At 39.3% G+C, this 22,911-nt stretch overlaps 1 protein-coding gene across 5 annotated transcripts in view; it reads right to left on the minus strand.

The window, feature by feature from the left end:
* The window catches only part of FRMD3 (FERM domain containing 3), a 153,316-nt gene that overhangs the window by 92,913 nt on the left and 37,492 nt on the right, over positions 1 to 22,911 (minus strand). Inside the window, exon 1 of one of the 5 annotated variants that reach the window (XM_080572998.1) lies at positions 12,576 to 12,626. The exons of 1 other annotated variant lie outside the window; for it this stretch is intronic. In XM_080572998.1, the coding sequence (XP_080429124.1) occupies positions 12,576 to 12,611 (36 nt within the window). In that variant the 5' untranslated portion in view covers positions 12,612 to 12,626. Of the gene's footprint in view, positions 1 to 994; positions 1,058 to 3,525; positions 3,547 to 8,042; positions 8,254 to 12,575; positions 12,627 to 22,911 lie in introns of those variants that run through there. 3 more of the 5 variants (XM_080572996.1, XM_080573000.1, XM_080572997.1) reach the window with 3 other exon arrangements.

Below are 22,911 nucleotides of genomic sequence, written 5' to 3' on the forward strand. Positions count from 1 at the left end.
TCAAATATTCTCAAGTAGAGACAAACAACCCAGGCAGAAACAACCATCACCAAAACGTAGAAGCAAGAGAGCCAAAATATTACGGATTGCAATCAGTGCATTGTTTTCCATAACAGAATAAGAAGTTAATTAAGCCACTTTTCCCTAGGTCTGTTAATTGAAATACAATATCTAGTCATCTCAACTGAGATATACTTTCTTTCAGATTTCTCTGATCCATACTCTAGGAAAAGTGTTTTTTCAAAAAGCCTTCAGGTCCTATAATGTATCCTTTCCACACATGCACAGGAAAATAAGGTTTAGGAGATTCCTATAAATAATTTGAAGAATAACTATCTTTTTTGTTTAGATAAGTAGGCACAAGCAAGACATATGTTCTTCCTAAGGCTGCATTTGAGTATCTGACCTTAATACCACTAAAATGCCACAACAAACCCCTACACACATGCAAGGGATATCATACAATATAAATGACAGAATCCCTGAACAGGGACTGCAGATACTTGCAGATAACTGCTAAAATCTGTTTTTTAAGCCGGATCAAAGTTTTATTTTCTATGGGAACAAGTACGTATTAAATTAAACTAGCAGGTCTGGCAGAAATTTAAACAAGGGACATTCTCCACTCCGACAAAACAGAGTCCTCCATCGATGAATGGACTCACAAGACAATCCTGCCTGCTTTTTACTCCTCAGCTCTAGGAACTGAGAAAGACAGTGCAGAGATGTTTCATATTCACTGCCAGGTACTTTATTACTGTTTCCATTTCTGCGACTCTGCAAATACATGACTGAGTAACCCAGTTCCTTGGTAACTCCTATGTTATGCAGAAAATAGTCCAAAGGTCTCAGTGGCTCTTGGGCACTTTTAATCTAACACAAGAGTAATATTCCAAACTTGGGCTTGCTTTCGAGTTTTGTTGTTTTGTTGTTTGTTTCCTTGTTTTAATTCCTAGTTTCTTTGTGCACGTTAAAAAATCAGGGGACAGTGTACCTTGTTCTGCCAATTCAAGCCTTCTCTGATGATGTAAAATGAAACCATAAAACATTTGTTCTTGTTTCACGATTCTGAAAGTAAGAGGAAAACCATTTATAGAAGTTTGAAATCTTACATTCAGTGGAATGACTTCTCTGTTTGCATTTGTTTCACTGTGGAGTTCTGGGTCTATTTATCTGCATGTTGTCACAAGGAAGCGTCATGAGCAGATTAAACAACACTTCTGCTCTGTTACCTAACCAGTGAAACCCTGCCAGCTGCTCTTATATCAGTCAGGAAGCCACTGACATCACTAAGCAGCAGCACATAGTTCTAAGCATAGCATTTATTTGTGCACGGGGGTTCAATCCCCATCCTACAAGTGTCTTTCCTTGGGTGAATAGCAACTAACTCTGTGTAAAGCTGATCATATAACAAAGTGTTTGCAAGACTAATGTAAATCTACCCTAAGAATAAAATAAAGCCACAATTAAACCAATATTTCTATGATTTAAATATTGGAAAATTCAGGCTCTCAGGCAAGACAGGAATAATGTTTGATTTTCTGATGCTTGTTTTCTTTAGTGTGTGACGTATTTCCAAGCTCTCTAAGTTCTATGGACCTAAAAATCCTAAATACTTAAATTCAAGAACAAGCATAACACCACCACTGAATGAAACCTAACCAGCTCAGAAAAACAGAGTGAAAAAATAAGTTCCCAGAAGGTAAAAACATAACTCAGAAAGCAACTAGTTGAGCCCACTGAAAACTGAACTAGTACAACATCACACTTGACAAAAAGCAGCAGAGATTTACACAACTAAGCTGCTTCCTCACCTGCCACCTCTCTCATTTCTGACTCCTGTTTGGACACAGCAAAATCCTGCTCTGCTTTTTGCAAGAGAAACACCTCGACTCCCAACAGGCACACACCTGCCGTTTCACTCGTAATTATTCTGTGACTCGGTACTAGGTGCTACTCTCCTACACAGAAATGAAATGCAGCTGTAAAATGACACCTGGGTGCAATTCCCCATTAATTTCAGTTTTGGGGCAGCTGTCACCACGCTTGCATTTGTCTCCAGTGGCACAGTGATAAGCTCACCCAGCAGCACTGGTGGACAGGGCCACATGCTACCTAACCAGTGTACCAGGTCTGGTTTAAAATCAACCCTTGGGAGCTGAACAGGGAGTGACAAGGGCACAGAGAAGGCAGGTACCTTGGTGTGCCTGAATTCTGCAACGCACTCAGACTGAATTTTTAAGTCCTGCCCAAACAGCAGCATCACGAGAAGAATCCCAACCCTGCAACAACTGAAGGCAGCAAGGAGGAACAGGCTCAGCTCCAAGATGGCAACGGCCAACCCTAACACTGACAGCCCCCAGCACCTGAGCAAACTTCTCACAGCTCCTTTGATTTATGGAGTCACTGGGACTACCCGTCACTGCAGCTACTCACGAGATGGAAGAAGCACTGGTAAACCTTTGCCCTTACTGCTCCACCTTTTGAGGCAGCGATAGGAACACACCACTGCAGACATTTAGCAAGAACTGGACATCACATAATCCCTTTGAAATATAAAGATTAAAACCACTCCCGATTCATTCCTGAAGTAAAATGCTATAACCTTTCAAAAGGATCTCCTGCCTTCCAATAATTGGTATCCTCCAATATTTTAAAGTACTTGCAAATACAATGGAAATCTATTATACACATTTAAGTGGAAAGCTTTGTCAACTGTAATAAAGGCCAGCTGTATTTATTTTTTAATTAAAGCTGGGGAGGAGAAATGAACTTTTCTTATCAAAACCTGACTTGGAACTGGCAGATTTCATTTTAGAAGCAAAGGATACATAACAGAATTTTCTTTTCTTTACAATGAGGGAATAATTGTATTTCTACAAAACTGAAACGGGGCGGGGGGGAGGGGAATGCTAGTACTAATAAAAAGATTTTTAAAAAAAAGAACACTGCAACAAAGCAGTTGGCATTTATTTAATTACAAGAGTACTCTTCCATACGCTACCCTGTATTACTTACCTCTTGCAAATGATATATTTCATTCTGTTTATTCAATTACCCAACCATAATTTGTATAAACATTTCCTAACACTAGAATGTAGGTGAGGATGAAAATTTTTTTTAAGTCTGTGTCTGTAAACACATTTACTTATGCATAAGTTTACTCATTTAACTACAAAAATTTATGGAATTAGGTTTTGTAAAAAGGTTTTACTTCTGTACGTCCCAGGTCTTTCCAATGAACTGCATCACTCATCTAATCCAGGAGAAATAATCAAAAAACATGCCCGCAATAGCAAAGCTTCCATTATTTTTCTTTAACTGAAGAGAAAAAGGGGCACTCTATTACATTGTTGGAAATCCAGCCCTAATACCACCCCATTACAAATGTCAGTCACATGAAGCTGCATGACAAGACATGCTCAGGACTTGTGAGGATCTGAGGGATGTATTGGAAAATCCTCCTCTAAGGAGGAGAGTGACAACTAAACATTACTATGTCTAGTGCACAAAACAGAAACGTACCTTATGGTATCAAGACGTACTACAGGAAGACTATACTTGCATCTTCAGGAAGTGAGTAGGTAAGTGCATTTCACTCCTAAAAAGCCCCTCACTACAACCCATAACCAGAATACATGCTTCCCTTAGTTGCCACGCTTTCACAGCATGGCTTCAGCAGAGGCCTTTGCAGGAGAACATGCTGTAGAAATGCACACTGATGCACCAACTCACTCAAAACTACAGGAAGTAGAGCTTTAGAGTTGAATTTTCATCTCATTTTACCCCACTTTGACGCAGGAAAGGCTTTTTTGGGAGAAAAGGGAGGGATGTGAATAAACAAGTGAAAGCATCAGAGTTATATTTCATACAGAATTCAGCAGTCACCAGCGATAACCTTTGTCCACAAGAACACCTCAAGTCAGAGACAAACCACCATTATCACAGTTACACTGTAAAAGAGCACCCATCCCATATGAGAAGCTGAGCATTATTTACAAATTGCATAAGCACAGAGGAAGCACTTAGCCTAAGGCTCTGACTTCAGCTGCTCTCTTCTACATCTGGTTCCGTGATATAAGCTGTTCACCCAGGAAATAAGTCTCAACCAAGCCTGCAAACTAGAATTTGTTATTCTAAAGAAACTTTTTTTTTTTTTCAGTTAAGAAGAAAAAAAGTGAAAAAAATTAAGCTGCAAAAGCATTTGAACTGCAGGCTTTGCCTTTCCCAGATTTCTGTAGTAAAGTTGTATTTCTCCCCAGTGATAACAGAAGCTATGAACTTAAGAGAAACCATAGTGAGATTACTCCAAAGTGCAGTATTTCAAGAGATAAATTTCAGGAGCTATTTGGAGGGGGGGAAAGAGGAAGCACATACACAAAACAACAAATCCCACACCTACACTACAGCTTCCCACCCCCTGCCAAAATGCCCAGTGGATTTATGCTAGCAGATATGCCAGAAATTAACAGAGGTGACATGACAATTTTTCACTCATAAAGGGTACTTCTCCATTTTCAAACTCATTTGCTAAGCTGAAATGAGTTTTGAAGAACATCATTTTTACAAAGATAGCAGTCTTTAAAGTCAGATTTCTGAGCTCTTAATTAATTATCAGTTTAGCCCCAAGTGCTATAAATTAATTAATAGACCTAAATTAAATCTGTCTATCTATCTTCCCACTCTTTCATTTAGGCAACAAATAGACAAACACCATTCAAGGATAAGGGAGAAAGCAAGGAAAAAAGGAGAAAAGTGTCTATGCTGAGAAGGAAAAAGCGGAGAGCAATGACAAGGCTATATGTGTGAGTGCAGCTGTGGAAGCTCTATTAATCTTAAATGAAACTGCATAGCTAAATGCACGCAGCACTGAAAATTTACCCACAGGTATCTCATGTAGTGAGGTCACAAACAAATTTGTTGAAGACGGCTCCTCTTGCATGCTATCTCAGTTGGGAAATGAAGGACATTATATGAGGTTATGTATTCTTCATCCACACAACAGTGTATTTTTGCCCTCTGTTGAATTAGAGGTTATTGTAGGATGATACTGGTCAAATAATAAAGGATGAAAGAGAAAAAGAAACAATAACACCATAGAAAAATTCCACTATGCCAGTCCATGCAAGGGAAACTATCATAAGTACAAAAATCATATGTAAAATGGAAATTGTATTCTACTATGCAGTAAAATCTGGATGGCAAGAGTGAAAACAGATAACAAGAGAGAGAATGTACTTTCACACAATCAGCTCTCGACCTTACTGCTATTCTGCACGTAAATTACTCTGATCCATGACTATATTATAAATGATAAAAAGAAATATTTATAGTTCACGTACTGCAGTTCTCTAAAGTTGCCACCAGTCAGGCAGGCAGGCACTAAAGAAACCACAAATGCGGTACTCATTTAGAGCACTCATCATTGTTTTCTGTCCCTCTGCACATGGGCAATACTTGGCCATTTAGGTTTTATGTCCCTGAAGCGATGGCCTCACAGAAGGCTTGCAGCATTAGCTGCTCACTTCTGGTAACAGCTTCCATTAGTGCAGGATTCGTGATGCCAACTGAGGCACTATTGATTTCTTAAAAGGAACTGAGTGCTTCTGTCAGCAAAACTTCCGATCATTTTACACAATTCCCAGTATTGTTTGACAAAGCTAACGCTGCCTTCTTTCTTGTATCCTGAAAATCAAAACTAACTTGGAAGATGCAGCTAGCAGGCACCATCGCACCTCATGCAGCAAACCAAATGACAGATCCCAAGAAGGAGGTCTCAGCCATTATCTACAGAGCAACCTAAAAGCCAGATCAGGTTTTAGACAAAAGATTCCTGATGTCACCAGGTACAGGCTGATGGTCAGAAACACTTCTCTGGACTCCAGGCAGTTCTGAATCTTTTCAGTGCGTGAAAAATATTCAAACTGGTGAGGGACAAGAGCACCCTGTTGCTTTCCAGAGCTCAGCTGAACACGCTGAACCCAAGCCATGGTGAGGGCCACGCAGGAGCAGCCACACTGCTGTTTCCACATTAAACGGAAAAGCAGGACCGCACCAGAGAAGGGCAAGCTGGATAAACAGATAAACAGAGCTATGCAGCTGCTGTTGCCACAGGGCAGCTGAAGCCCCTGGTAATGGCACCTCCACACATCTCCCCAGAGCTGGGGTTACCCCCCCACATCCCTCTCCTTGGGGAATCGCAACACTGCTTGTGCATGCACAGGGTGAAAAGGAAGGAGAAAGAAATGGAAGATAATCCCTGGAGGCAGAGACAGGAAAAGTGCTGGATTAATGCCCATTTGAAAGGCTATCAGAGTGATGTGTGAGGCTAAAAGCTTACAAAAAAGCAGAATATATGACTAGATATTATGGGAGTCCAACCCACCATTATGTGGATTACTCCAGAACCACAAGCTCAGCTGTGTAGGCAGTGGTCTGGGAATATCAACTGAGAAGCACACTGTATCTCTACAAGTGCTGCAAATCAGAGATAACGTCTCCTGACAGGCAAGGCCCTCAGCCACGGTGATGAACTCAACAGCTCCCGGTGAACCAGCTGAAAGTACAGTTCATACACTAATCTAATGTGATAAAGGCCTAGGTGAAAACTTTTGGGTAGCTGAGGAAGCCTCACCATGCCATGCACTTGAATTGTCTGATAGTCATACCATATAATCATATCATAATGCTTCAGAGGATACCCATCACAATACCTTCAGAGGATATCCAAAAAGATTATTATAGATTAGAAGAGGGTGGGGACACACAAAAATCCCTCCCACCTCTTAGTAATTTAGTATTCATCAACACACTTTACCTTTCAAATACTCATCTGGCTCACCTGTCCATGGCAAATAATTCCTTTTATGAGAAAACTATTTGGTCTTTATCAGTATTACACTATGCTCTCTCACTTTTCCCATGTGTTTTGACTGCAGAAATTTCATAACTTTAAGGAGCACACTGAGTCATTTCCTACTTGCTAAAGTGTTTTATCTGGTTATACTCTTTAGGCATGGAGTGAACTGAAAGAAATTTTTTACCACCAAAAAAAAAAAGTTATATATATATATATATATATATGTATATATATATATATGTATCTCCAAACTGCTTAACTAGTGCTTTATAGACACACACATATATGAACTTATTTTCCTATCAGAAATAATAATACAAAATGAACTTTTTCGTCAATACTTCCCCCTCCTGTCCCCTGCATCCTTGTAAATGCCAGATGTTAAAGTCCTGTTGAGAAGGAAAACAACCATGAAATTTGGAAGGTTAGACATCCAGTTTTCAGAAAAGCAAATTTATGTTAGATTAAAAACTATGGAGAATAGAAGTATTCCAGAAGCGTTCCTTGGACAAAGTGCCTATACCAATGCACCCCAATGTGTTTAATAAAAGTCAGCTGTTGGCATCAGAGGAGGAACTCATTCTCTGTGCCATATAAGCTTCTGTCTCTGTGCCAAAAAAAATGTTCTCAGCTCGCAGTTTTTTTGTAGTAGGGGGATTTGGATTGATTTTTTTCTTTCTTTCTCTTTTTATGGAGGTCATTCAGTCCTTGAAAGCCACATGAACCGCCTCATTAGCGCTATCTAAAATAATACCTCTATTTGATAGCACAGTCAGAACAAATCCCCCTTCCATTTCTAATCATCACCCCATGATATTACAGTTATGGTAAATATTTTGTGATTCTTTGAAGAACGATTAGATATAAACCAGATTTAAAACAGAACTTACTTCTTAATTTATTTTAAATATCACTACAAAAGACGCGAGACAAACATCTTAAATAATAGGTGGCAGAAATCCAAGCAAAGGATTCTACAGGCTTGTTCCATTAACTGCAGCTGCAGAAAGAAGATAATAAAGCAATACATTTTACAGGTCCCATAGCAAATGAATTGTTCCTCTTACTAGATTTCACTCTTCTCCCTTACTCAGTCAGATTCATCTTCATTTTTTGTCCTTTGCCCAGACTCACTGTTTCCATTAACTCAGCAGAGTAATAGAAAGATGAAACACAAACTGACCTTTCTTTTTGCTGTTTCAGTAATTGCTCTATTTTCTACGTCTTTGATACCTACTACATATACACTATTAAAATGCATATTTTTTGTCTGAATCAGGAACTCTTGACACTTGATTGGTTCTCCATAGTAGTTACTCTTGATTCATCTGAAATAAATCCTATGATACTGCAAACATTTCTTACACCTAGAAAAAGGAAAGCAAAGCCCTGAATTACATATCAAATGACATCTCATAGCACAGCTACGCTTTTCCCAATTCAAGCCATGATCTCACAAAAACACCGTGGATAGCAATTCACAATACATTTTGCTGTCTTACAACATTTTAGCTCTACACCAAACCTCAGAATATACATCTAAACAAAACTAACACAGAGTTGTTTGACATACTCCACAGCAAATGACATTTAACAAAAGCATTTTAAAGACATTCAGTTATGGCATATATGCAAAGGATCTTTATAAACACTAAGTAGTTTCCCTTAATTGTCCCTCTTCCCTATTACAACTGAACACATGTAGAAGATAACTCATTAAAATAAGAAAAGACCAGAGGAAGTTACTGAACAGGAACACCTGTATTCATTTAATTGTTGGATAAGGAAGACACATAGTGAAAACTATGTTCTGTAGGCAATGAAGCAGTGCATAATTCTCCCAAGCAAGTCTCCTCAGGTAAGTCAAAACTCCTAAATGGGAACTTGTTTAGAGGTACTTAAGCACCAAAGCAGACTTTTGGGAAAAAAGAAAAAAGAAAAAAAAAGTGGCATAGGGAGAAGGCCAGTCAAAAATTCTAGCAAAAAACAGTAACATCTGTAAATGTATTGTACAGCTGTTCCTAGGACACCTGTTGCACTAGAAAGGCCTCTCTTTACATTTCTGTCACATTCAGAGTTAAAGCAGAGCCACAGTAGAAGTCAGGAAGAAAACTGAGTAACTTGGTGAAGGAGTGAATAGTTTTGAATATCATCCCCAGGTACGATGTTACAAAAGGCTTCTTTTTCTCCCCTAAAAGTTTTAAAACATCTGCACTGAACATCCTGTAATTTGGGAGGAAATTAAGGCTACGTTCTCCCTTATCTTCACCCAGATCATCTATGGCTGATATGGGCTTATGGAAAAAAAAAAAAAAAACTCTTAAAAAAAAGCCAGCACAGTGCTGATACGCAGATTATAACAAGCAGAGCTGTGACAGCTTCATACCTGCTGCACCAAAACTGACTGTAAAACCTCAGCATGCAATTATTTTATAATGATTTTCTCTTTCAAAATTGAAGAAGAAGATACATAAATGAGCAGATGACACCAAAGATAGAAAAGTAGTTTTGTCTTACAGCACAAGGCAACATTTTGGATTTCTCTTTCTGCCTGACACAGCAAAGAAAAAAGGACTTTCAGGAAATAAAACAAGAAACAGCCCAGCACAGAAATGGGCAAGAGAGCAAGCAAGCCTTTCAGTAACCTTGCACGCTTCCTCTGGGATGCAGCAACAACACTTGATTGTGGGTCCTACGTACATGCATGAGCAGCAGGTGGGCAGAGAGGCAGGGGAAGACCCCAGCACCACGGGCATTTCTGTCAATAACCCAAACCCATCCACAGGCACATGTTCAGCCCAAGAGAAAGGACTGGATTCCCAAATCAGCTGGGAAAGCACTACAGTTAAGCACAACAGTATTCCAGACCCTGGACTCCCAGACGACACCAAATATGCTGGACAAGGCAGAGGGTCCCCTTTCACCAGGAGATCAAGCCTGAGCAGAGCACCGACGCCCACTCTCACAGAGCATCCCAGACTGGAAGGGAGCCACAAGGATCAAGTCCAACCCCGGGCTCTACATAGGAGTACCAAAAAATTAAACCATGTCTGTCAGCATTGCCCAGATGCTTCTCTCAGGCTGCCCTGACTCTCGCACCCGATCTTCTCTAACCTTTCCAGTCCTGCCCGTTGTCCTGTTTGGCACACAGCAGACTGTGTCCAGCCACTTCCCACATGGGTGAGAAGAGCACATCAGGACTCCCAGTGGCCAGGGTGCTCTGCAGCTTTGTCTTCACTCAACTTTCTCTCAATAGGAAGTGGAAAACTAAAACTGAATGAACTTCATCTACCAAGCTCCAAGCATCTGCAATGAGCTACAGGCATGGCATGAAAGCAGGCATAAGAGGTTAGCAGTGCACAGCCATCAGAAATAGATGAAGGGAAGTGCACAGCTTCACTGTGTGGCTGAAAGGTGTTACTGTAATTATCTGCCGATATTTATTTCTACATATGACTGACTACCTGTTTATACAGTGACCCCACTAAGTCACTGCCACACAGACTCATCTGTAGTTGTCTTGGACCGCAACAGATGATAGTCTTGAAATATTAATTTTAAGATCCTAGAATAGCAATACCTCACAGATCAAAAATGCTGAACGTCATCTGGTATTCAGGTGATAAAATGCACTTCCTTGCCTGGCTTATAATGCATCTTTGACACCTCTCACACAGATATACACCATACTTTTTATGCATCTGTACCTATGCAGGCATGCACAGACACACCTTTTTATATAAATATATAAGAAAGATGTCAGTGAAAAACATTAAAGGATTCTAAAATTAGAGAAGGCAATTAGATCGTTGGGCTGTCTGTAAAATTTGGTAAACACGATTTTATTCATTTTATGTCCTATACTAGCCAGCTTTATCTTTGGTCAGGCTCAATAATTACATTTTTCTACAGTATGTCTTCAGCTGAGGCAGTCAGTTGTAATTTACAGCTTTAAAAAAAGAAAAAAAGAGAGAGAGAGATGGAAATTCTGTTGCTGGTTTATTCTACTGTATTATAAGTCAAAAAAAAAAACTTGGAAAAATCGTGCTTCAATTAAACTGCACAACATCAAGGAGTACCATAATTGCCTACAAACATTTTTATTTAAATAAAAATACTAAAATAAAAGAGCTACCTAGAACAATCTCCTTTCATCAAACGTTTTTTAATGACAGACCAGGATCTACTTGACAGCATTCAAAAACAGTTATTTTAAAAAATATATGCTGTCATATTTAATAATGTCCAGTTTCTCATGAACCTGAACCCATTCCAAAGTTTTAAGCACAACTTTTGCTAAGAGGTTATGAATAGAGTCTCATCCTTATCTTACTGGATCCCTAAAATGAGCAGCCAACTTGAAGCACCATAATGGGTGAAACTTTTTCCAGACCAACCAAGCAACATCTACCTTGTTTTTCAGCATCATCCTTTAAAATGATGCAAAACTTCACCATCCCAACAGTTTCTAATATTTTAAACAGCTATAAAGTTTAGATATCCTTTCTCAAAAAATTATGAACAGAACAACAAGCATCCAAGGAGAATCCCACATGATAATTAGTTCAGCTGCCTAATTTATGCTGAAAGCAGTTAATTTGTTGTATACTTAATTTTAGGTGAGAGCTACAGACTTGAAGTTTCTTATAAATGCAGGGCAAAGCTGTTATTTGACAAGAGAACAGCTCTGCTGAATCCAGTTAGTTTTCAGCTCCTTGCTCAGTGCAGTTTTTCTCCGTGTATGTTTTGAGGAATTTCCCATACCCCAAAAACTCCTCTGTACTGGCTTCTGTCAACTGCACATATGCCATGGACCTCAAGGAGTAACACTTGCCATTGCACTCAAGCTCCCATTTCCAAAAAGTTAATGACAGATTAGTGAAACAGAAGGCAGGCAGGCAGCCTGGGAGGAAATTATGGTGCGTGCCCCCACACCAAAATCACAGGGGAGCAGATGTCAGCCCTGGCTGTGCAATGTCTGTAGTCCCCTCCTCACTGTGCCACAGAGCCTTTCTAATGCTACCCCATCAAGGGGGAAAACGTTCTTCTCCTCTCTGCTAGCAGAAATAAGGGAAATCCTAAGACCCATGAGTAGAACACGGGCTGAATTTCATATTTGTCAAGTTCTCCCCCCTCAAAAAATAAAATAAAATAAAATAAAATAAAATAAAATAAAATAAAATAAAATAAAATAATATAATATAAAATAAAATAAAATAAAATAAAATAAAATAAAATAAAATAAAATAAAATAAAATAAAATAAAATAAAATAAAATAAAATAAAATAAAATAAAATAAAATAAAATAAAATAAAATAAAATCTCTGCTAAGGAAAAAAACTTAGAAAACAGATTCTGATTACAGTGTGTGGAAATTCCACCCACTGTGCTCCATGTGGCCGTTTTAGACTTCTGCTGTTTTAAATTAGAACATTTCCCAGTTTTCTTCACCCACCCTCACCTGCTACTCCGACCTATGGTTTCTTTTGGAAAGCTTCAAAATTAACATAAGGCTACAACACAGAGCTTCTGCCACTTGTGAAATTATCAGATAACTACACAGAACACATCAAGACACATTAGTTTAACAACTCACATACCGTTTTCAGTTTCCTTCTCTAATCACCAATAGACAAATCACTGATACTCCAAAACAAGGGTTACAACAGGAGCAAACCACAACCTCTCAACTGCACGAGGTAGGAACCATCCTACCTTTCTCCACAGCAACATCTGTCTCCTGTTGCACATCACCTATTGTAAAGGTTGATGCTAGCAGACTGATGTTGACAGCTCCCATTATTGCATTAAAATTGTTGTGGTACTCGATCCACTCCTGAAGGCTTCAGCTGCCATACAATTAGACAAGAATCTCTGGTTAAACTGTAAAAAAGTAACAAGCAAAACATGAGCCCCAAGCTAAGGAAAACCCATCCTCCTCAACACACCAGAAAGCAAATAAGGAAGCAAACTGCACTGTGTAAATACAATTTGTTTTTATATATAAGCCAGCCTTGCAATTCTGGGGTTGATTTCCATTTACTTGCTATTGGAAGTACTGGAAAAGAATAGCAAATATGTTGCATGACTTGCAGTAAATGTACTAGTTCAACCAAAACAGTATCAGTGAACAATCAGCCTTCAACAGAATCCTGTCAGGACTACATAAATTAGACTCCGTTCAGGGCTTTTTTTCCTCCACACAGAGATATTAATCCATGTCAAGAACAAAGATTCTTCTTTCCTAATGCAATACTTTCATATCTAGACTGTGAAAAAGCAAACATTTAAAGGGTGTTTGCATCAGAGATTTAAAATTTTAAATTAAAAAAAAAAATGAAAAATACGTTTCAGCATTATATCTGAATTGGGAATGAGAGTGCCAAATTTTGTTGAGATGGCTTAATGTGTTCAAACAATAAAATACAAACACCTGAAAAACTGATTTGCTAAGAATATTGACATTGCTTTTCAACTGCAGAACCAAGACAATGCAGAAAAATATCTCCTGTCTAAATGCTACAACAAGTGCATAAATTGTCTCTAGTCTTATAATCTGCGATAAACATCAGGTAGTTTTTCTTTTTCATAAATTTTAGTGCTCAGTAATAAAAAATTTTAGTAACAAATTGCATAGATTTAATGAATTACATTTTGACATTTTTTCGCCTTCCCACTTTCTTTCCTATCAATCTTCATGTGCACCAAAAAAAAAAAAAAAAAAGCTGTATTCCACTGCCTCATATTTCAGTATAGCAAGGAACAACAGACTTCCATGTCCTTCTCTGCTTTGTTCTACTAGCACTGAACACCCTAAAATACAGCAACAAAAATACTAAAATAGTGGGTGCTTAGTGACATTATGACACTTGATAATTTAATCATCAATCCATTTCATCTTCTGGTGTGCTAACACCTGCATTTCCATTAAGAAGATAGTCTTGCTCCGGACTATCCTGAACAATGAATCAGTCCCTGTGCAAAGAATCAGGGAATAAATTCTTATTAACTTTTCACTGTAATATGGGAATGATTGTCTCCTGGCCACATAAAGAACAATATATAACCTAACTCTTCCAGACAGGAGATGTATTAGGGATGTGCGAAGAGGTTTCTCTACTGACAAGAACATTGCAAGGTTGCCTAGTGCACTGATGGAAAACATCTAAGTTGCATATTTGTATTACTCTGATTAAAAAAAAAAAATGTCAAGAGCAGCAGCACTGAATGTTAGAGCACGTCTCCCCTCAGAAACGTTAACTATGGAAGTACACCAGCTCCTTGCTGCATGGGTCCTAAGCTAAGAAAAAGTCTAAGATCTTCTCCCCACACCATCCCAAAGCACCAAAAAGGAAATAAAAAGGCAAACTGCAAACTTCCCTACATATATACTGGCTTCTCAGAGAAGATCAAAGCAAATTCAAGGTCTTATTCTGACCATTAGTCATGGTCCAACATATCCTGAAGATCACACAAAGGAAATATGGACAACACTTTAATCCCCCAGCCAGTCATTTGGGTATCAGCCCAGTGCAGGGAGGTGACTCTACTGCCAGGATGCTGTTGTACAGGGTACATCAAAGCAGAGCCATCTGATATCAGAGGAGGGAAAGATTACAAGGGCACCTAAGGATGCATACATCAGTGGACATAACTTGGTCTTGACAGACATTGCTGAGGCTAGCTCTACACCAGCTTTACCATCCGAGATAGGGGAAAGCACGGACAACCTTCAAACATTCAATATTAACTTACTTTAGGATGTCCCACACCTAAAGCACTTAACAGTAAGAGTGGTACCATAACCAACTTCTAATAAACATAAAATAAACTTCAGTGGTTCTGGGCCAGCAACCCAGACTTTCAGGCTACCATGACGAATTCTTCCTTGCTTTCAAGAACACATGCATAAGAAGATTTTTAGAAGGCTTGTTAGGCTATTCTAATTGAGTAAATTCAGTTCAATATGTTTTGAATTGCATTTTTTAAATTAGTTCAAAGGCTGTTTTTAGGGGATCCTTCCTGGAAAATACAATGTTTTTAAGTTATTTATTACGCATCACAGACCCAACTCTTCAAATCTGACTAGTTTTATTTTTAAAAGTTCAGAGCTTAAATCTGCAAAGGGTCAAAGACCCCCCGAACTTCACATTTTATGGAGGCTGAACAAGTTCACATCTAAGATGGAGAAAAAAAGTAAAAAGAAGCAAACACACTATGCAGCATTTTGCAGTTTCAGGTCAGTGTCACAGCCTACAATGCAAGTTGTTATATGCACATCACAAAAGGACCTCTTCGTGCTAATTTATGGATCTGAAGCTTGCACTCAACTCCTAAAGTGGAATAAAGATTTCAGTGCTTAGGCTCCCTTGTCTTGGTCTCAATAAAATTCAAGGTATATATAACATGAGCAAGAGTCACCCTTTGTTGTGTTTGCCTTTGCATTGACATGCCTACCTACATTCTTTACTCTCAAATTAAATCTTTTTGTTTTCAGTGTGTTAACGTAGCAAAATGCAGCACTGCACATCATGCAAATTTCTGATGGTCTGAAATACGTGCATGTACCATGGCAATATCACATGTATATACAGAATCACTGAATCATGGAATATCCTGAGTTGGAAGGGAACCACAAGGAACATCAAGTCCAACTCCTGTCTCCACACAGGACCACCAAAAATCAATCCATATGTCTGACAGCATTATCCAAATGCTTCTTCAACAAGCCATCAGGCTTGGTGCCATGACCATTTCCCTGGGGAGCCTGTTCCAATGCATATCATGTTCTCAGGAAAAAAACATAAGGAGAACCAGCCACAGGTTTGCAGTGGAAAACATACAGTCGCAATGTGTGCATACTTCTTCCAAATTACCCTGTCTACTTGCATGTCCTCAGTGCAGAGCAGGGAAAACCAGAAACACTGGCAACATTCATAAGACTCAGAAATAGCCCAGAGGCATCAACTTGAAAGAGTGCAAATATACACAGCTTTTTACCAGTGGCTACAGGGACTGTTGCACTGCAGGACTCAAGGTGCAGCATTCATGGGATCCTGAAATACACAGGAGAACTACTAAGAATGAAATATTGGGATGGCTGGATTCCTTCAACCTACTTGCAACAGGAGCCTTTGAAAAGGTCGCTGTGTTCCCAAAGGAAAGACAGGAAGACTAGATTTGTCCCCAATTATCAGTTGGTACAGTCATGGGAAATTACATGAAAAGCATTGTTCAATGGAAGGTAGGAACTTGCACTAGCAGAACAATGGCATCTTCAAGGCAAATGGATTTCTATATAAGAATTAATTATGCAATGAAACAGAAAGTTGTGGTCTAAGCTCTTTGCTCTCCCTTCACATAAAGCAAAGACATCTGTGTATTAATTTCTTTAATTATGATTAAGTTTAAAGTTTTCTTTCTGAGGATGAAAAAGCTAATTAATTAGCTCTGCTTTTATGCTCATTAGTTCAAAAGTAAGATGACCAATAAGTTGCATAAATTTTAAATATTTTAAAAGTAGCAGGGCTTGACATTTTCACTGAAATTTCCTCAGAAACTGAGTAACACAACTGATCTCTGTTTTGTATGATCTTTATGGTCTTTAATTGTTCTTCCCAGGAAATGCCAGGCTTTCCCCGTTATGTTTTAGCATACCTAATGCTTCCACAGATGCTTCAAATGAAAAAGTGCACATCCTAAATCAACTCAGCCTACAGGAACATGATATTGATTTTATTTAAAAAAAAAAAAAAAAGGTGAAAAAAGCTCTTTGCAGTTAGCACTCTAATAGATTTAATATATCACTAAAGGTTTATTGAACAATTGTTGCCTACAGCTGAAAAATAAGTCATTTAGATAAAAAAATGGAATCAGAAAAAGCAGCACTTAGGGTCGTCTTTTCATCTTATACATAAAGATGAAGTAAATGGGTTTTGCATGTATGATTAATGCAGAAAGTGAGGGAATGAAGTGTTTTCCCACTTCAAACACCTTTCTGGCCATTATTGCAGCCATGCCTTCCATGCATTACCTCTAACGGTAGAGTAATGAGAATTGTCCTGTGGCTTCACACATTTCAGTGATCCACCTATCACTGTTTCTTCTTCAGTTCTCCTCTGGGTGTCATTGCACAAATAGCTGATGTGGAACAACATATGCTTTACAGCTTATAGCACTTAGACCTTGCTCTGACCTCAAAAGCGGATCCCCATTTCTTTTGCTGAGGATTTGGCACTTGTAAATAACTTTTAAAGGAAAAAAAATGGTTCTTGATATGAAAAAGGTGCCAGGAAAATTAAAAATACAACACAACACCAAGCGAACAAAAAACTGCACCAGCACACAGTGGAGACTAGCATTTGATTTGGACCATCATCCACTTTAAAAGATCGCTTTATAGCAGAAGTGACCACTATGCAGAGGCAGGAGTGAGCCTGCTACTAATGTCAAGCACATTCTTCTCACATTCACTGAACCAAAACAGTAAGGTTTTCCTGCTACTGTTTTAGGTAAAACTTGTAATGGACAGCACTGCTGCCAGCATGGCCCCTTTCCACATTTTCACGCTCCTTTGTTACGCAGGCACTAAACAGTGGTGATTTGACAGCACTTAGACTTGCAAAAACACAGGGAAGTATAACTATAATATATATTTTCAAAAACTGATGGGAAATTCTTGCTTCTTTTATACATACTGACAGTTCTGACCATTTTAATAGATCACATCAGTACTGAGGAGAAGCTATCAGTGAAAGAAATGTAAAAAGGTCTAAAAATATGATGCTACCCTCTATATGCAAAATCTTTAAATTCAAAACAGTCATGATTAACTAATATTGAATTGTCATTGAGGGTGAACATAAAAAAAAATGCACTATCAGGGTCACTATAAAGGAATTTCACTGTGGCTGTTCCCCTAAGTCACCCAGTTGTCAAAGTGGTCAGCCTTTTCATTGCACTGCTATTACTTACCTTCTCAAAGAAAGGTCGATTTTCTTTCTCAGAAAAAGATGTAATTTTCTTATAACAACAAAATATACTTCCTTCCTTATTAAACTTTTATCTCTTTTTCCACACGCATCCATTTAAGGGTTAAATTAAGCCTAGTATTCAGTTCAGTGCACGCCACTTGGCCCTGGAGTTCTGAAGTTGCCTTGGGGAGTTGGCTGAAGTCAACTGAGATGCTACTGGCTTCAGAAGGGCTCTAGAAAGAATAAATATCCATCCCTGCAGTATCTGCCTGGGAGTCATGCAAATTATAGGCTCTTCAGTGATCATCAGTTCCAAATTAAAAAAAAAATATATCTTTTCCATGTAATATTCTGGAAGCACACACAATATTTAGAATGATTCCTCAAAGTAATCACTTTGAAATTATTTCAGTAAGAAATGGATTGGATCAAAAAAAAAATGATTATTAGCGCTGAAAAATGCTTTCAACAACTGTGATCACTCTTCATGTCACAAGCTATTCTCTGTATTTTGGTTTTAAATTTAACCTAAACAAATCCCTTTGTTTTTACACCTGGCTACTTTCCTGTCTCACATGGTGAGGCTTAAATGCTGATGCTTCCTCTTCATCAGAGCATAGAATCATAGAATGGTTTGGGTTGGAAGGGACCTAAAAGATCACCCAGTTCCACCCCCGTGCCATGGGCAGGGACACCTCCCACCAGACCAGGTCGCCCAAAGCCCCACCCAGCCTGGCCTTGAACACCTCAGGGATGGGGCATCCACAGCTTCTCTGGGCAGCCTGTGCCAGTGCCTCACCACCCTCTGAGTAAAGATTTTTTTATGAATATCTAATCCAAATCAACCCTCTCTTAGTTTAAAGCCATTACTCCTCGTCCTATCACTCCCTACCCCCCAACGAAGAGTCCCTCCCCAGCTTTCCTGTAGGTCCCCTTTAGGTACTGGAAGGCCACTATAATGTCTCCCTGGAGCCTTGTCTTTTCCAGGCTGAACAACACCAACTCTCTCAGCCTGTCTGCACAGGAGAGGTGCCCCAGCCCTCTGATCATCTTTGTGGCCCTCCTCTGGACTTGCTCTAACAGGTCCATGCCCTTCTTGTGCTGGGGGCCCCAGAGCTGAATGCAGTGCTCCAGGAGGGGTCTCATGAGAGCAGAGCAGAGGGGGACAATCACCTTCCTCGCCCTGCTGGCCACGCTGCTTTTGATGCAGCCCAGGATGCAGTTGGCTTTCTGGGCTGCAAGAGCACATTGCCGGCTCAAGTTGAGCTTCTCATCAACCAACACCCTCAGGTCCCTCTTTTCAGGGCAGCTCTCAGTCCATTCTCTGCCCAGCTTGTATCTGTGTTTAGGATTGCCCTGGTCTGGATGCAGGACCTTGCACTTGGCCTTGATGAACTTCACAAGGTTCACACAGACCCACCTCTCAAGCCTGTTCAGGTCCCTCTGGATGGCATCCCTTCCCTCCAGTGTGTAGACCACACCACACAGCTTGGTGTCATCAGCAAACTTGCTGAGGGTGCACTCAATCCCACTGTCCATGTCCATGACAACAATTTTAAACAGCATCAGTCCCAATACCAATTCCTGTAGAATACCACTCTTTACTGATCTCCAGCATGCCCAAAGCTGAATAAAAAGTGAGTTCTGACAAGAAAAGCAACCAGATGAAGAAATCAGAGAGAGAGTAGGAGACAGAAAAAGACATTCTCCCTCCTACTCCATACTTCTGCCTTAACGAGCACAAGAGTGGTAAAGGGCAACCTAAAGGAGACCTACAACAGCAATCTGCTGTGTTTCAGGATCTCATCCCAGGTACCAGCAGAGCCTAGCCCAGGCACAGGCTGAACCTAACCCACCACCTCTGTCCCTACACTGTGGTGGATAGGTAAGCAGTACAAAAATGCAGTACTGAGACCTGGGCAGGGGCAACTGACTAGAACAACCATCAAAAATGTGTTTCTGCAGTACAAAATAAATGGATAAAATAAACAAGTAAATCACTTTCTGCCTAGGATTTCAAGCAGTCACCTACTGTGCACTCCATGGCCATTCAGCATTGTGCCAGAATAGCATGGATCATTGCCACTTGGGGTCTCCTGTTATAAAAATGCAGGCTTCTGCCTCAAGAGATAGCAAAGTCACCTTTATCTGAAAGCAAAACACATCCATCACCGTGCATCAACTGTTACATGCACAGATGCACATACACACACTCATACACTGGTTAGTTCTGATTTATTCATAGAGCTACAACAATATCCACTACCAAGCTTCTTACTGCTTTCTTCCTTTTTTTCTAGTTAAGGAACAAGGGCTACAACAAGACTATCTGTTTGCCAACCTCCTCAACTTATTTTCAATCTTTTTGTAAAGTAAAACATTGTCTTCTGAAAATACCTACAAAATTCAGGTTCACAAAAAGCAAGCATTTTAAAATATTCAGATTATTGAAACATCTAGAAATCCCATAAAACATCTGCTGAAAATTAAATTTTCATTACTTCCTCTAAAGTAAGTTTCTTTTATGGTCTTAAAAAAGGGCTACAGACTTCTAGAAACTCAAACTTGCACAACATTATGGGCATGTAAGCAAATACTTCACAAAACGAGAAGGGAAGAAGACCTACATGTTGCCACACTGACTTGTTTGTCTAACCTAGCCATAAAAGAACCGTCTCTTGGGTGCACACGTAATTCTTTTCCAGTCAGTCTGTCTCTACATCAAGCTTTTTAGCCTTGCGATAAGCAGTGTATCAATGGCAATACTGCAGCACAGAATATGATGAAAATGCCATCACGGATTAGTGTGCTCTGGGCCAATTTTCAAAAACTCAGTCACCATGGGAATGAACTGAAAGCCTAAAGCAACACAAAATGAAATGGAAAAAGTCCTCAGTGCCTGCTCCCTTAAGGAAATAAGATAAACAAGAGGGAAAAAAAAATTAAACACCCTTCTGGTTCATCAGAGAAACTCAAAGGTTCACTGGACTGGAGTATTCCTCCCTCCATACGTTCCCTCCTCCTCTTTATTTGCAGATTCACTACAATTTTTGCTTTTTTGTCCAGAGAGATTGTTCAATATTTTCTACAACAACAACAAAATCTTAAAAAGATTTTGAAATCTCTGTACTTATAAACCTTGCACTAAATTGCCATTGATCTGTCCTGAAGCTCACAAATTTACAAACAGGGAGGTGAGGTCATTACTGATGACGGAACATGTCTCTAGTAAAAAACATAGCTAGAGACAAAAAATGCAGGAAAACAGATTTGGCTTTTTAAAAATTATTACTTAATAGACAAAATGAATGGACAAGTACTAGAAGATTGAACATGAGAAAAGTTAAGGGCTGAAATAGTTCTTACACACACCATTGAAAATTCACTTTCTAAACATTAGTTTCCTCAGAAATGAAGAGGCTTGCGCTTTCAGATTCAGCAGACTGAGATCTGTGAACTTCCTACGTAAAAGCAGCCAGTATGACAGCATCCCTTTGAAGGATCTGTATGGGTAAAAGCTGCAGAAGCCCAGTTAACCAAGGTCTCCATTCTATTAAAAAATTGGCCATTTATCACAACATTGAAAAAATGTATGCAGAAAGTTTTGTAGTCCTCCACTTTAATAAGTAATAGAAGGTCCCATCATTATCATGTAACATTTCTCAAATTAATGGATTCATCGTTCTCATGGCATCTTTGTGGAGGAAATTAGCATCATGCTTCTTATTTCAGACAGGAAAGCAAGAAACTAAGTGAATTAGCAGAGATCCAATCTTAACTCATAAATGTGTCCCTCCTACTCCTTTTCTGTCTCTACTATAAACCAGGTCCCAATGACCTGCACAAACACTTCCAGCAGGCTGCCAACACGGACAGATACCTACTGCTTGGCAACGTAAATTCATATTTACTGCCCACTCCCCCTCAATCTCATCCTTCTCCATAACAATTTTGGACCTTATCAGCTCAGTGCCCCAAGACTGTTCAGCATATTTACAGCAGGCCCCAATAGAGTATTGTTTTGCAGAAGTGCCAGTTTGTGTCCCAGGCTGACAACCCTGCTTGTTTTCCAACCAGCCTAGCTAGAAGCTGTGTGATGTAACACCAGCCTACAACTTTATTCATCTGCACGTCATTTTTCTTCAGAAACATGCATGAACAAGGGATCTACTCCCTGTTAAAAATACCACAGAGGTTGCGTTTAACAAGAATACAGAAGACCACTGTTCTTTAACAGGCCAACAGAGGAGTATGTCTTGTTGTTCTCATAAAAGCTCTGCCAAACTCTTGTGGGAAGAAGGGATAAAAGCCTCCCACCACTTATTCAACTTCCCACTTGCATACCAATTTTCATGTGTAAGCACGAGAAGTTAACCCCTGCAGTCCTGCACTATAGTGATGCCATTCAATTCATGGGGATAAACAACTTTTTTCCCTATCAATGTAAACCCCATAACTTATTCAAGTTTTGCATGATTTTTTGGTTTTTATTTTTGTTACCTGTATATATAAAATAAAGGTAACTATGTACTAATGTTACTGCTTATATCTAGTTACAAGTAAGTATAAAACCTTAGCAGAAAACTTCTTCATAAATGTTGACATAAAAGGGCAAACTAGTTGCATTCCTTAATAATTCACCTTAAAATAAACCTGTAATAAACAAATACCGGTGCCTAATGAGGCTGAGTTTAGTGATATAATTATGATATCAATATATCAGATCTCAGGGAATGGTCTACAGATGATAAAAATACTTTAGTTTCTTTCTCCCTACAAAAACAGTCCTCCCTTTATAGAACATTAGTCTGGAATTTAAAGATTACTTTCAAAAGCAGGATGCCTGTACATTTTGCAAGAGTGCACACTCCTTTTAAAGTGACTCCCAGTGCTCCAGGGAGAGTCAATGTGAAGCATGGGGTAGAACCAGGGTGTGCAGCCCCACAGTGAGGAAGCACACAGGGGAGCAAAGCAAGGAAACCACCTTCATTTCACCTTTTACCTGGCAGAAGCTAGAATCTTCATTTTGAGAAAAAGAAATTCCTCAATATGGGGGGGGGGGGGGGGATGTATTTCGC

Source organism: Anser brachyrhynchus, assembly GCF_964034855.1.
Source record: "Anser brachyrhynchus genome assembly, chromosome: Z".
In the NCBI taxonomy this organism is placed as follows: Eukaryota; Metazoa; Chordata; class Aves; order Anseriformes; family Anatidae; genus Anser; species Anser brachyrhynchus.